General features: G+C 54.8%; 1 protein-coding gene across 2 annotated transcripts in view; it reads right to left on the reverse strand.

The window, feature by feature from the left end:
* Nucleotides 1–1,541: 1,541 nt before the first annotated feature.
* Nucleotides 1,542–16,052, reverse strand: part of GRM4 (glutamate metabotropic receptor 4) — a 45,756-nt gene continuing 31,245 nt past the window's right edge. For both annotated transcript variants that reach the window (XM_057423559.1, XM_057423558.1), the window contains exons 7-11: nucleotides 11,661–11,861; nucleotides 10,756–10,892; nucleotides 9,312–10,247; nucleotides 4,222–4,468; nucleotides 1,542–1,699 (exon numbers count right to left, since the gene is read on the reverse strand). In XM_057423559.1, the coding sequence (XP_057279542.1) occupies nucleotides 1,650–1,699; nucleotides 4,222–4,468; nucleotides 9,312–10,247; nucleotides 10,756–10,892; nucleotides 11,661–11,861 (1,571 nt within the window). In that variant the 3' untranslated portion in view covers nucleotides 1,542–1,649. The remainder of the gene's footprint in view (nucleotides 1,700–4,221; nucleotides 4,469–9,311; nucleotides 10,248–10,755; nucleotides 10,893–11,660; nucleotides 11,862–16,052) is intronic.

The raw sequence follows: 16,052 nt of genomic DNA on the forward strand, positions 1-16,052 counted from the left end.
GAAGAGACACATGGAAAGGGGCGGGAGGCATCCCAGCACTTTAGTTGCCTCTGCAAAGCCAGGATTACTGCTGGGAACCTAAAGCAAGAACCTACCCAGGAGCTGGAGGCAGCACAGCTCTCCAGGGCAGGCAGCAGCATCTTCCCCTTCCTCCTTTCCCCACCTCCCATGTGCTCTCCAGGAGACAGAGAAGCTCAGACCACCCTCTCCTCAGCCAGCAGCACATCAGCACATCCACCCCCTTTCCAAGGGCACAGGGACAGAGGCACAGGCATCAAACACAACAAACCCCCCAAAACCAGGCAAACCCAAGACTCTTGGAACAGCCACATACCTTACACAGCAGGCAGCACTATCCCAAGGAGCCAGGAGAAAGAACCCTCCCCACAGGAAGGGCAGAGCTGCTTTTGTTAGCTGGGAACTCCATAATTAACCCAGGGTGGTCCTGATGGGGAGGGTGGAGCTGGCCCTGCCCCTCAAGGGGAAATTCCCTTCCTCTGTGCTCCATCCCCAGCCCATTCATTGGGAAACAGCAAATAAGAAGGAATTGTCCCTTTCTACCCTGCATCCTGCCCCAGCCCCTGAGCACTGGTGCAGCACAAGCTACAGTGTGCACCTCAATTCACTGTGCCAAGGGGATGCTGAGCTCTCCTCTCCCTGTCCCATCCCTGCTCCCAAGGTCCCCATTAGCCTGGAGAAGGACACCAAGCCCCACGCTGTCCTGGAGCCCTCAGCCACCCAAAACCTTCCCCATCAACCAAACCCAAGTCCCTTCCAGGAGCCTGGAACGAACAGTGACCAAGAGACAGCAAACGCCGAGTGCAAAACCATGGTCTTTTATTAGAAATCTCCTCGTATAAAAATGATCATGCTCTACACAGTCCTCGAAGAGTTCATAAACATCCAGGCACTGAACTTCTTTATTTTTTTGTGGGTTTTTGTTTTTTGACTGGTCAGTACATGAAGCAGACATATTTCAATCCATATGGTCATCACATACATCAATTAACCACCTATAGAAATCAGCACTTTGAACACAGTCTAGGTTTTATCTTATTTTATTTCGTTGTCTGTTTTTAAATTGAATTTTATGCATTTTTATTTCTTTTTTTTTTTTTTCCTTTTTGCAACATATAGGATTGGGTAGGAGACAGGAGAGAGAGTGAAGAGGGACGGAGGAAGACGGGAACCAAAGAAAAGGGAGGATTCAAACCAAAAGAAAGAGCAAACGGAAGGTTCTGCACAACCACAAACAATCTCACAAATTCCAGAAAGGGGAAAATGTTGGGTATTGGTTGTTCTTTTTTTTTGCCAAGATACAGGAAAAAAAAACAAAACCCAAAGACTTGCCAAAGTCCATCACCCCTTCCCTGCACCACCTTCCCCCTGTCCGACTGTTGCTCCTGGGGACGCACGCACCATCACAACGCTCGCTGGGGTCATTGCTGTTCTTTCTTTGTACTTGTTTTGCTGCTGTTGCTCATCTTCCCCAGGAGCTCTGCCCAGCGGCCCCACCAGGAGCGTGTTGTCATCCCCCCGCCTCGCTGCCATCTCCCTGTCCCTTCCAGCATCCCCTGATGAGGATGCGACTCGGCTCCCTCGGGGCATCCGCAGCCTCCCTCCATGCCAGGCAGTTGTGATCACTGGAGCTAAATTGCGTGGTTGCTGTAGCTGACGTAGGTCTGTTTGGTAGCCAGTGCTGGAAAGAGAGACAAAGCTCACATGTATCATTAATGAAGCCCATCATCCCTTCCTGGTGCCTAACCCATCACCCTCACCTGAGCGTCATGCCAGGGGATGCTGGTGAGGAGGTGACATGGGGTTTGCTCACGGATGGGTCAGTGCTGGCACTTGGGATCATTCCCTGCAAGGGCAATGAGTCTGGCAGAGGGGCTGAGCCCCATGGCAGACCGTGGGGGCTCCCTGAACACAGTTCATCATGAAGAGAGCCCCCAGGACATGACATGAGCCATGGGGAATGTGCTCTCAAGCTCCCATTCACTTCCCTCAGCAACCTCTTACAGACAAACCCATTCCACGTTCCCAAAAGCTGAGCTTGACCCAGCCCTGCAGAGCAAGGTTTGGGGTCCAAGCCGGGTGCCTGCACCCCTGCACGCTGGTCCATGGACCAGAGCAGCAGCACCCGCAGTGGTGGCAAGAAGCATGGCTGCATCCCTCAGCCCAGGATGCTTGTGCCCGTGCTGGAGGAGCAGGGCACGTACACAAACCTGCTGCCACCTTCCAGCTTCCCCAGCCCTCAGGATGGGGCTGAACACAGGAGGGCAAGCAGTGGCTACAGAACCACCACATGCCCCAGGCTGACAGCAGGGAGCTGCAGCAAGGCCTGGAGCCAGGAAAGCAATAAATAGATTTCACCAGCCAGCAATAAATCCTCCTGCGCCCAGCCTCTGGGCTCACTTGCTTTTAGAGGCAGCCACAGCTCTGCGAGGTGGAAGCTATTGCTTGCAGAGCTCTGGCTTGTCCCAGAGCCTTGGCTGCGCTGCAGAGGTCCCACCATGAGGTCCCCAGGTACCACAGGGCTCAGCACACACACAGGCACCCTCCAGCCAAGGGCATGGACAAGCACCAGCGCACACAGCAAAGCCCAAAACACCACAAGCGGCACAAACACATCCTCTGCAGAGACCATCCCCATGGCACTGTGCCGAGGGGGCACCCAGCAGCTCTCCCTGTCTCAGTGCCTCGCTGACAAATGAACCTTGCTGCAGGTTCTGGTGTTCCCAGATAACAATTAGATAGGCCCTAAGAAATCGGAGCTGACAGCGAGCGGTTAGCCGCAGTGTTTCCACAACCTGCCCTCATCAAAGCCCTGAGAATTACTTACTCTGCTTATTGAATGATATATGACCTGTCAGTGACAGTGAAGAACAGCCCCTTGGTCTTGCTGACACCACCCCCCAGTGCCTCCTGCCCTCTGCACTGATGCCATGCCCAGCTGGATGCCCTGTTCACGTCGAGCTCCCATATTCCCAGAGCTGGGATGCAGCAGACGGGAGGCTCAGTCCCCCTGCTCTTGGCAAATGCAAGCCCCAGGGGCTCCTGCTTGTGAGACCCGTGTGGGAAAGGATGCCCAGAGCAGCTGAGAGCACATGGGACTGTCTGGGTTCAGGTCCCAGGTGAGGTGCTCGCTGCATCCATGCCTCCGAGCCCTTTGTGCCAGCAGAGCCCTGGGCAGGAGCCGTGTGTGGCTGGAGGGAAACAAGGTCACACAGACACAGTATCACAGCCTGTGACACCGATGCCATGGGGAGCCTCCAGGACAGGGCTGCTCCTGGCAAGCCCTTACTGTGGGGAGCCCAGTGGTACTCCCAGCCTTGCCTGGAGCATCTCTTGCATAGACACAATGGGGGTAACAGGGGGACCAGTACCCACTGCCACGTTGGGATAGGACCACAGTCCGTGCAGATCTGTGATAGCAGCTCTCAAAAGCATGGGTGCTGGTGGGTCTGACCATGTAGCAGCCCTTCACAAGGCAGACAGGTAGATGAAAGAGTCGATTATGCCGAGAGACTCCTACAGAGAGAAGTCGCATACAGCCAGCGAGAGCCATTACACAGAGCGATGGAGATGCCAAGGGATATTAAATAGCTCAGAATGGAAAGACAGCAAGTGTGGGATTACAAAGACAATCACGGCTTTCCATTAAATGCTGTTTGGACTTCATCCCGCTGATGCTGGAACCCAGAAACTCTGCTGGTACATGAGGAACATTTGTATTTCCACAGGGTTTACTTCAGATTTAGCCTGGATGGGATTTCCCTTCCCAGAGGACCCCAGCAGCATTGGCTCCACTCATTCCTTCCTCCTGCAAGGCTCTGGTTTTGGAAACCCAAACACAAAACGGGCACGCACACAGCTTCCCAAGGGCTCCCGAGCCTCTTCCCAGGGAGGCTGGTGTCATCCTGACAAGGCCAACAGCCAGGAATCCCTCCTCATGCCCCAGCTGGAGCACAGATAACCAGAGCACACCTCCCTCCTCAGGGCGGCTTTGGCCACGGCGGGGACCAGTGACCCCCAGGCATGAGATGCATCCCTTCTCACGCTGCCATTGGCCCTGGGGGATGGCAAAGCCATGGGGCAGGAGGGAGCTGAGATATCCCATTGCTTGTGCCCATGGAGGAGAGCATGGCTATGACCCACCAGCGAGCCAGGGCTTTGGGCTTCCCCGCACTACATTGGTCCCCAGCAGGACCACGTTACCTTGTGTTTCCAGGTTTTCACAGAGCTCTGATTTGGCTTCTCCATTGGGACGGAAGCCTCCCTTCTGAGAGAACTTGTTGGACATGGTGGCTGCCGTCACCACCGCCTTGAGGCTCCGCTTGCGCTTGGGGACGTTCTGCTCCGGATGGAAGAGGATGATGTACACCTTGGGCATGTAGAGCATGCCCAGGGACACCGAGGCACTCAGACTCACCGAGATGGTGAGCGTCGTGGTCTGGATGTACATCTGCAAGACACAAGGGCACGAGCTGAGAGCCAGCACGGCTCTGTAGGATCCAGGAGGGTCTGGGTAGATCCTCCTATCCAGAGAGGGAAGGGAGGAAACAGGGGAGCATGGAAAAGTTTGGGTTAAATAAGTGAAGGGGTGGGGAGCCAGGCTTGGAAATGGTGTCAATATTGGATCCTAAACATCAGACTTGCCGTGTTGCATGGGCCTTTGCTCACTTCTACTGTTTCCTCCCCCTGCAGACACAGGGATGCTGTGCCAGTGCCTGGACCTGCGTTTCAGGGCCTCCCTGTGCCAAGCCCTCCCCACACTCATGTGTGCTGCAGCAGCAACCTGCCAGCCCCCCAGCACCAGCAGGGACAGAACCCCTGCACATCATCACCCTCCCTCTGTCTTACCCACACTCACAGCCCACCGATGCTACGGTGATGGACACAGAGAGAACGCCCACTCCCAGTCCAGCCTAGGGCACCCCCGGCTTCCCCAGCTCCTTCAACAGGTAATTCCCATTCCCCATGTGGCTCCCTGGGCCGTTGTCATGTAAGTCACATATTACACACTGACGTTGCCTTTCCGCAGTCAAAACTAATTTCACGCTCACTGTCCAGGACTAACAGTGACAGATGTTTTGCAAAATGAAAGCCCATTAATCTGGCTGCAGAATAATCCATTTTTCTATGGAAAGCATTTGGCAGGCTCCTTACAAGCCGGGGGCATCCGAATCAGGGGCAATGGGAGGCGAAGAGACGCCCTCCCTATGCTCATCCCCACCTCTCGCACCCAAGAAACACGGGAGTCTGGGCGAGCAGCCCCTCCGTGAGCATCCCTGCTGTAGGCACACAGCCCCAGCATCCTCTCCTCTACCACGCAGCTCGTGCTGGGTCTCTTGGGACAGCGAGAGGGCTCTGGGTCTTCAAGTGCCTTTGCATGCACCTTGGTGTCTTCTCCATCTGCGCTCTGGAGCAGGGGTTGCCAACAAGGAGGCTCAAGGCAGTTTCTGAGCTTTATCCCATGGCTCAAAGCGCGATGTCTGGGGTTTCCTCTGCAGTCGTTTCACACGTGGGACTTAGTCCTGCGCAAGGTGGCAGGACCTGGAGGAGCCAGCAGGATGTGGGGGGCTGCAGCATCCCGGGGGTGTCATCCCATCCCATCCCACGCAGGATCATGGATCCCAGGAACAGTGCAAAGAAAACAAACCACACGGACCCAACGCATTCCAAATCAACCCAAAAGGGGAAAAAGAAGGCAAAAAAAAAAAAAAAAGCTGGTTTTGAGTTAATGGAAAAGTTTTGTTTGTCCCCAGAAGAAAACCTCTTGCTGTCACATGCGCTGGTTGGTTTGTTCCACCTTCTCTCTACGTGTACACAGAGTCAATCTAGGCACCTTATGGAAATAAAAATGCCATCTCATCAAGGAAAGTCAAAACACATCCCTGGGCCAGAATAGCTGCACTTCCTTTACGCTTCCCTCTTCTTTTTAACCCGTGCTGTAACTCTCCAGACTTCACTGTGGGTGACCTGGATACTGGGAATGAGGGTAAGCACCGGGACACCACCTCCAGGCACCCCAAGCCCTGTCCCACAGATGGGCACAAATCTGCTCAGCACCCATGGGGCACAGCTGAGACTCAGCAGCCCTTCATCCCCACCACTGCCATGCTCCTGCTCCTCCTGCTCCCAGCAGATGCCTTTCGGAGGAGCCTCACTTCTCAATCCATCATTTCCCATGTCTCCTGCCTCTGCAGTGACTCCCACCCATGCCCTGGGACTCAGAGGCGTTTCGGCCACGAGGGAAAGAGCAGCTGAGACTGAGCTCAGACATCTCCGGGGCGGCCTCCAGCGCTGATAGGGATTCCCTATCAAGTGGCACCAGCTCCAGACACCCCATACTCCCCGCATCTCTGAGCCCTGCAGCACTTTTGGGGTCTCGGATGGCCATCGTGGCTCCCTGCACCCCACTGATGCATTCGCCAGAGACAGCCCCATTTTCTGCAGCCCGCTCTAACCTCAGCTTTGCATGAGGCCCCTTTCCAGCTCCGAGAGAAGTATTTTCAGCCTGGAACCCAAGCACAGCCATGAAGTTAACCGGTAACATCAAAAAATGACGTTGCTCACAACTCTGGTTCCTGCTCTCTTAATCAGTTTCCAACCCAGGGCCCCACTTTACCCCTCTGCTATTGACACCTGAGCTTCCCCAGAGCCCTTTGAGGTGTGTGCTGCAGCTACCAAAGAAGTTCCAGCTCCCGGCGCAGCAGCATCCGCTGCTTCATGGAGAGGATCAAAGACCACAGCCTGTCTCTGACTCGAGATGATGAAGCTGTGTCAAGGGTCCGCAGCCACCCTAAATGACCCCAGACAATCCCCAAGCTCAGCACTGTGCTCAACCTTTGCCCCAGGGCTGGATGAGCCCATCCTGCCCCATGGGAGCATCTCAGACTCCAGCCCCAGCCTTGCACAGCTTGTGTTTGTCCCAGAGCAAACCTCTGCCATTATTGGCAACCTCCCCCCTTCTAAACCCAGGGAAGGAAAACCCACTCAGGCCTCATGCAGCACTGCTGAACAAATCACTGGACAGTCAGTCCTTCTCCTTCCTTTCTCTCTCCCTCTTTTCCCTGGCTGAAAGCAAATGTGATAAACAGAGCAGCAGACAATGACACCGCTGTTCAGCTGCTGCCTTATCAGCACAGGAAATTGTCTCTTTCTTTAGATCCTCTGTTATTGCTATTTCTGTAATCCGCTGGGATCGGCAGGGATAAGAGGTTCTTTTGAGAAAAGGCTTGGGGGACTTGTTATAATCATATGCCCCCTCCATGCAAAGTTGTAGGCACAAGGTAAAGCAAAATGCAATTAAACCAAAGGGGTTTATTCATCTCCTCTGGACCATCAGCAGCTCAGACGGGGTCAGGACAGAGCTGCCGGCAGCACTGGAGGTGTGAGTCTGCCCCATGGCATCCTCAGGACTCCAGTGAATCTCCAGCCGTGCTCTATGGGGAGAACAGTGGGCAATGTCCCTGTAGGAATGGGGTGAAGATGAGGGGATCCCTCTCTGAGATGACATGGGGATGGCCCCCTGAGCATCCCAGCAGCACCAGGAGCACCACAGTGTGATGCCAACACCAGATCTTCTGTGCAGGCTGCTTAATGACACCTTTTTGGCCTTTTCCTCCCCAATACTTCAAACCAGCAGCTAAAGCATCGGGGCAGCACCGAGCACCCGGTTCCTCTGGCTGCCCCTTTGAGCGCATCCATCATCCTTCAGCCGCAGCCCGGCGATGCTCAGAGCACACAGCCCATGGCAGCACGGCCCAGCACCAAGCTGAACCGCCACAAACCCCTCCTTGGGAGTGCTCAGTGGATGCCGTGGCAGCCGCAGGCTTTGAGAGAGCGAGCAGCGTCCAAGGGGAGTTGGGAACATCACTTTTTCCGCCTCTAATCAGCTTGTTAGCAGCCTAATAACAGAGGAGCCCTGCATATTACAAGCCCCCGAAGTGAGGCACAGCCTATTGTCGAACTGCTGCTTGACAGCCAGCTTTCGGCAGCCCTAAATTATCCCATGACAAGCTGCAGTGAAGAGGTGAGCAACCTTGCGCATAATCTACAATCATTATCATTTCCATCTTTATTACCCACAGTATGCCGAGCACATTAAAGAGGCTTTAAGGGAGCTTTTGTTTTGCAATAATTTCTTAAAAAACCTGCTTTCTTGTTAGTATCTCCCCTGCCATCTCATCAAAATGGAAATGCTGCAAAAGGTTCCATTTATTTCCTTTAATCCTTTACATTTCCAGCCAGGGCGGGCTGGTTTGGTAGAGGCTTTTTGGTTGAGCCAAGGTTAGAGGTGCCTGTGCAGATCTCAAGCGCCAAGGTTTGGTGCTCTGAGCAGAGACAGCCCTCCAGGACACAGCTGAAACATCTCCCAGCAAACCACTCCTGGCCCTTCTGCAGTAGGTGTATCCGAAAGCCATGGTGTCAGCAGCTCAGCATCACAGCAGGCACATCCAGGGGAAATGGGCCCACTTGTGATGGCTCCAGAAGGAATCTGGGCAGTGGGTCACCCTGGGGATTCCCAGGGAATAGCAACACCAAGGTTTACTTCTCACAGGCAGCTCCGGCTGGCAGGCGTGAGCTGTTTGTATTTAACTCAAATGGGATTCCTGTTTTGGCTGGCAGGCAAAGGGGATTTGGGTCTTGTTCATGAGGTTTTTCTTCTTTGTTCTCAATCCCTCTCACTTGAGCACGGAGCTTCATCCAGGCTGGCCTCAGTCCCGCGGGTACCAGCACCGGGACCACCCTTCAGGAGCAGCCGATGGGGAGGAGGATGGACAGACAGATGCGTTGTATCCGGCCTGGCCTTGTCTACCCTGACTGGTTAAGTCACAACTGGAGTGGCAGGGATGCTCCCCCTCAAGCCCCTCAGCCCCTTGCCCTCCCCTGCTCTCAGCTCTCATGGATTTTGGAGGGCAGCACCATCTCCCCGTTCTCCATCACTGACTCAGCACCGGGAAAAGGTGCTGGCTGGGCAGCCCTTCATCCCTTTTCCATGCAGAAATGGTGCTCATGACAATGGGGACCTAGATCTGTTCTGGGCACTCATCCTCCCCCAGCCCACAGCAGCCTCTGCTGCCCACTGCTACCCTGTCTGGAGAGGGGCAGAGCAGCCAACGGGGCACTGAAAACCAGACGTAGAGGGAAGAAATGAAACAGGAAAGTCTCTGTTCCCTATTACAGCAACTCTTCCCACTGCAATTCCCAAGCTGGCAGGCCCCATCCTTGCTCAGGACACGCCAGCCTCTTTCAGCCCCCTTCGTGGCAGCCCCCAGCCAGACCTGTCCCTCCTCACTTACCTTTTCCGCTGACTGTGACGTCCCAAAAAATATAGGGATGAAGGCTAACCACACAATGCAAGTAGTGTACATGGTGAACCCGATGGGTTTGGCTTCGTTAAAGGTCTCTGGGACCCCGCGGGTCTTAATAGCATACACAGTGCAGGTGACCATGAGAAGCATGCTGTACCCAAGCAAACAGATGAGGGAGAGGTCCGAAATGTCACATTTGAGGATGCCCCGGGCAAAGTGGGGGTTTGTAGTCCGCTGGTCCTCGTAGTCAATGACAGAGTGGGACGGGTCCACGATGAACCAGATGCAGACGCCCACGAGCTGCAGCGAGATGAGGCTGAAGGTGATGACCAGCTGGGATGCGGGGCTGATGAACCGGGGCGCACTCACCGACTTCTTGCCCTGCTCGAAGATGCGGTAGATGCGGTTGGTCTTGGTGAGCAGGGCGGCGTAGCTGATGCTCATGCCGAGCCCGAGGAAGATGCGCCGCAAGGAGCACGTGCTCAAGTCGGGCTCAGCAATCATGAGGAAGGTGGTGGCGTAGCAGAGGAAGATGCCCGTCAGCAGGACGTAGCTCAGCTCCCGCCCCGACGCCTTGACGATGGGCGTATCGTTGTAGCGCACGAAGGTGACCACCACAAAGAGAGTGGCGATGATGCCCACAATGGCGATGAAGACGGGAACGACGGCCCAGGGCGAGCTCCACTCCAGCTTGATGATGGGGATGGGGGTGCAGCTGGTGTGGTTCTCGTTGGGCCGCTCGTTGAAGTGGCACCGCTTGCAGTGGAACTCATCCAGCTGGTACTGGTAGCCGTCGCAGCGCTCGCAGTGCCAGCAGCAGGGAATGCCCTTCACCAACTTCTTCCTCTCGCCTGGCTTGCAGGGCAGGCTGCAGATGGAGCTGGGGAGCTGATTCCCACCCCCAGGCCATAGCATGCTCTCCACCTGTGGGGCAAGATGGCACCAGCCCCATTGACATCGAGCTGGGCATGTCCAGCATCCCTAGGGCACCTCTGCTCAGAACAGTGGTGCCTGCATCTGACCCCTCTCCCCAGCAGTACATCCCATGTATGGGCCTACCCAGCATGGGGACAGGACAAGCTCTCCATCCACCTTTTGGGAGGAGTCAACACCAGAAACCCAAAAATAAAGTCCCTCCTTCCCTAGGAAAACCCCTCTGCTCTGTTCTGGCCTCTCCCCTTATCAGAGCTGCAAAGTCGGATGCCCAAAGCCCATGGGATATGGCCACACACACTGATGGTGGGTCTCTGAGGCTGAAGCACAAGAGACACCCTCCCCTCTGAACCCCCAAAGTTTGGCTGCCAAACTTTGCACCCATGGGCTCCCTGGCTCCCAGCTGGGTTTGCTACAGGCTATATGTCTTCAATGGATGCAGAAGAAACCTGCAGGACCTTCCCCTTGGCACCAGGCACCAGCCAGACCCCAGCCTTACTTTGAGGTGGAGGTGGTCGGTCCATTGCCCGATGACTCTGTACTCGGGAGTGGAGTTCCTGATCTGGTACTGGTAGATGTCATAGCGCCCTGGTGCATCTCCGTTCTCATTGAACGTCACGGGAGTCCCGGCAATGCCTGCAGGAGAGGGAGGCTCAGCATCCCCAGCATCCCCCAGCACCGGCTGCCCTGGGTGTTGGTGTTGAAAGGGGCTCTGGTTTGATGCTTCCCTCTTGGTGTGGGGTTTCTCACTGCTGGGGGTGCTGCAAGCTGCCAGGGTGATGCTGGTGCAAGGACCTTATAGCATTGACACACTGACTGCCCCAGGAGCTGGAGCTCAGGGAGCAGCGCCAGGCACCGAGCAGTTACACCAGCCGGGTTAGTGCTTCTTATAAGAAAGGGGGAAAAGCAGCTGTAAAGTTAAATCAAGTAAACTGTGCAAAAAAAACACGATGAAAGGAAGAGAAAAATCAAGCAAGAAGGAAAAATAAATAAAAGAGTCACTACAGAGGAGATTGCAGTGTGGAGATAAATAGAAGTAATAAGGAGAACAAGACAGGAAATGTTTAAGGAGATAGAGCAGAGAAAAAGATGTACTTCCAGAGGAGATCTGAGCACAGACAAGGACACAGCAGCATGATACGTGATGCAGCAGGACCTCTGCCAGGCAGTGGGGCAGCCGTGGGGACACAGGCAGAAGGATAGCAGGGGGAGAGCAGGATTGATGCCGGGTTCCTTTCCAAAGGCTCCAGATGTGGAAGCTCAGACCTCCCCATCCGCTGATGTGCTGCAAAACCAGCCAGTACTTGCAGTGGGTGCCAAATGGTATCACAGATAACTTTGGGTGCTGCTGTGTGACCCATAACGGGGACAACCGGAGCCACCCAGCCCCAGGGACGGACAGACCTGAGAAGTTGACGCTGCGGATGTACTTGAGCAGCTCCACGCCATCCACCGGGTCCATCCTGGGGCACAGCCCCACCTTGCCAGGGCACAGGTTCTTGTGCATGTTGTGCAGAGCGTGCCCCATGGCGTAGACGGCGTCGATGACGAACTGAACCTTGCCCTCCTGCTCATACGAGGAGTCCTGGCCGATCCGCTCCCGGTCTGCAGACACACGTAAAGCCGGGCTGCATCTCCCTGATGTCCCAGTCATTCCCCACCTCCGCTGCAGCCAAACCCTTGCAAACAAACCTGCTCTGGACTGAAGCAGCTGGAAAGTCCAACCCCATTCCCAAACCCACAGACCCATCACCAGCCAGGGAACCCCTGTCCTAGTGGGAAGCTTACACTACCTAGGAATGCCACAGGAAGGAGGAGCAGGGCAGAAGCACACCTCAAGCTGTTCTTCCAAGAGCCCTTTGGATGTCACAGCCCAGTGCCATGGACATCCCTGTACTCCCAGTGGGACATGGGCTGCGCTGTGATTGACGTCCCATCCTCACCCCCTCTGCCAGGAGCTCCCACCAGCTCAGCCTCTATCAGTAGCACCAAGGGAGCACCCAGGCAGCGTCCATCACTGTCCTCCTGTCACCCTGCTCCCCTCGTCACCCCCTGCTGCCCTCCCACCCTGCTGACCCACAGCCCTTTGCAGCCTCCGTGGCCATCCCAGCTTGCAGCATCCTGCAGGGATCTGGTAATCACCACTGACAGCTCCCTGCCCCTCCTGTCATCACCGCCCTTAATGGGACAAGAAACACGTTCATCATTTAGCAGGAGACACCAATTAATGTAGCACACTGTTAATTACAGCTAAGAAAGAGTCTCCCATGGGGCAATGCCGTGACAGAGCCACAGCCTCTACATCTCCATCACCGCCTCTGCAGTAGGGCCACAGCAGCAAGAGGGAAAGAGTTTCCCAGGGAGATGAAGGCAGAGCTTCGTGCTCTGGAGAGGCAGAGCCACCCCAGAAATCCATGCAAAGGCATCCAAAATTAATCCTGACTCCACCACGCATGGATGCTCCTGGATGCAAGGTGGGGATAGCAGGGGTCCAGCCACACAGCCTGTGCAGATGGGCACAGGAAAGGCATATATGGAAGCAGCAGTTGCTGATTCCTCCCTTTCCTGCTGCAGGAAGGTGGGATGAGACCAGTGCTGAATGTGAAGCAAATCTCCACTGAGTGGGGATAGCCCAAGGGCTACATGCCCAAAGGTCCCTTTGGGACTGAGAGGGAAACGTGCCACTGACAGGACACTAAAGCAAACGCACAGTGAACTGACCAACAAGGAAAGATGATATCAAGGGAATGAATTTATAGCACATCCTTCAAAGTTATGAAAATGCTTTTGTATACATGGAGATTACTCATGCGAAACCCATCAAGTTATCTTTTCTTCCACATTATTGACAAGAGCTATTAATCTCCTCCCTCGACTTTGGGCCTTTCCCTGCATTCAGCTCTCAAGGCACAGGCAATCTGCTCTATCCTGTCAGGATAATTATCCACTGAAACACAGGGTGTAATAGACTGTCCAGGGGAGCCGAGCCATTGGGACTGCTGGCCTGCCCAGGGGACACTCAGGACTTATCCCATTCCAGCTCCTCAGCTTCCCAGCAGGCACCTCAAATCCCACACGGGTCCCAGCAAGTAAAATACAATCCATTGTGATAACACAGGCTGCGGAGCCTGGATTTGCCTCCCAAACATCCCCCTGGCTTGCAGCGAGCAGCGGTGGGAGAACCCAGCTCTAGTGCCAAAGCCAAGCTGTCACAGATAAGCAGACACCTCCAAGGCTGTGCATCTCCATCAGCACCTTGCCCCAAGCCCCAGCTGCTTTTGCAGACAGGAATTAAGCTGGTGCACAGAGGGGACAACGCAGAGCAGAAAGCGAAGGCTTGTTCCCACCGAGGAGACAATAAATCTCCTCCAAACTCACAGTAGATTAGGGCAACAAAAGGCATGCGACCCCGCTGATTACAATAGCGGGGCCGTGCATCGTTCTACTGAGCTGGTAATTAATCTACAAGCGCGTGATGAGCCCCTGCGGGCACCCGTCGCAGGACGGGCGCAGCCATCTCCTCAGGCAGTGGATGAGATGGCATTAGCATCAATTCCCATCACATCGCCGGCATCACCCTCAGTGCTGATACAGAGAGCTAGGGAAGGTTGCTGCCTCTGAATCTCCAAGTCTCATGGGTGCTGGCGACAGCACCCAGCATAATGCTTTTGGGCTGGGGGGAGCCCATCCAGCCGCAGTGACTGTCCCTGTAAGAGGGATGCTCATTGCAAACATCTCTGCAACGAGGGCGTAAGTGCCTGTTTGGACAGCCGGTGGAGCTGAAGGGATGCTGAGCAGAGGTATTGCTGGGATGACCTGCCTGCAGTCAGCAGGAGCCTTTTATCATCTTAACTACCAGCGAGCAGTGCAAATCCTCCCCATTGGCCTGGCTGGGGCACGCTGTGCTGGAAAACAGCCAGTGCCACAGGAAAAAAACCCCAACCTCATACTGAGAGCAGTGAGAAGCAAAACAGAAAGGGGAAAGAATATGAGGAATCACAAATAAAGAAGGAAAATCAAATAAAAGCTCCTCTCCCCTGTGCCCACGTTGCTGCTCGACATCTACCCGCCGCCTGGCCAGGCAGAGGTGAACACAGACAAATCCCCATCCTGCTTCAAAGCAGAGTCACCATCTAGCCCTGCTAAATGAAGGCCATTATTGAGCTCTCCTGGAGAAAGAGTAGCCCATAGAGCCTGGGAGCATCCTGCAGTCCCCTTGTGAGTGGCACACGGAGGGACAGAGCCCCGAGCCCTGCCCCGTCCTCCTGCCCTTGTCACCCCATTGGCTCCTCCATCCCAGCTCCTCCCTGTCTGCATCCGCATGTGTGTGAACTATTAATGAAGCAGCACTGGCAGGATCCTGTCCCAGTGTGAGCAAGGGCTTCCTGCAGGACCCTTATACATAAGGGTATGTATGTATAGCCCGATGGAGGGAGCTTGGATGTGGGGAAGGATGCTGAGGGCATCCTCCTGTAAAAGCAGGTCCTGGCCTAATCCTGGTCCTAGCAGGACTGCTTGGGGATGGGCACACTGGTCCTGATGGGTGATGGGGTTGGTCTCAGGGATAACGTGAGCAGCTGCCAACAGGACTTGCCCCAAAACCTGGTGCCCACCCCAGCCCTCACCCCTCACCTTTCCATGGGACCCTTCGGTTTTGGGATGCAAAAGCAAGCAAACCCAGCATTTCTCTGCACATGCTGCGTTCTACCTAAACTTGAAGCTTATGGAGAAAATCAGTGCAATTCCCTTTAGAAAACAGCCCCAAAGGGGACATTAGCATAAGCCATGCAAAGCAGGAGTGCATGGATCCGCACGGGCGGCTTATTTGCTTCATCACGTGTTATTTCCCCGGTCTATCTGCCAAGCAAACCTTCAGGAGATAATTTATTTGCTGACAAATTCAGATAATCTAAAGACAGTTCCTAGGACATTTGCCATGTCATGGTTTCAGCCGCCTCCACTAATACCTTGGCCCTGAAATATTGCTTGTTTAAATGCTACATTACGATGAAGATGAAGAGATCAGTGGTTTTCTAGACTTGCTCATGCATTTCCCGGTGCTGGGGACCTCTCGATGCAGTCAGGGAAGATGAGAAGCTCTGAGCTACCCAAGACCATGGATGTGGGCAAGGTCTCTTGCTCACCCTTGCTACTTACCCAGCTCGCCCCTATGCATTAGCCGCAAGACTACTTGGGGAAGCTACAGTACTGGAAAGCCAAATTGGTGTCCCCAGATCAGCTGAACACATGGGGAATGCCTGCAAGGGCGAGGATGTGGAAGCATCCTCCTCATCCTCATCCTCAGCAGCTAAAGCAGGGGCAAAAAACAGCCCTTAATGATCAAAGTCCCCAGGCACAGCCGGGTCCATCCACCTGCCATCACGCCACAGCTTCCACAGGCATCCCTCCCAAGGGAAAGGGACACACATACAAATGTCCCCAGTCCTGCCACCTCGCAGCCTGCGAGCCGCCGCGTCGTTATCTGCCTTCAGCCGGTGCCAGGCAGGCAGTAAATCTCTCCCATCTCTCAGTAAACATGTCACCTCCTTGAGCTTCCAAGCATCACCTCAGCAGCAGCGCTGTCAGCAAGACAGATCCCCCCCGGTTGCCTTGTTTACTGCATTAATCCCCACAAGCCTCTTTTAGCTGGAAATGGGTAAAAATGGGGGGGTTAAAGAGGAGGTTGAGGCCCTGGGATCGGATTCTGCAGGGATGAGGTTCCCTGCCTGCAGGACAAAGGGGCACATCGGACACAGGCAAACACCACTGCAGCAGTGCCTCCCTTGCAGGCACCCT

Source organism: Pezoporus wallicus, unplaced genomic scaffold (assembly GCF_028554395.1).
Source record: "Pezoporus wallicus isolate ANWC-B61680 ecotype Strahan unplaced genomic scaffold, APGP_CSIRO_Pwel_v1 contig_13071, whole genome shotgun sequence".
Taxonomy (NCBI): domain Eukaryota; kingdom Metazoa; phylum Chordata; class Aves; order Psittaciformes; family Psittacidae; genus Pezoporus; species Pezoporus wallicus.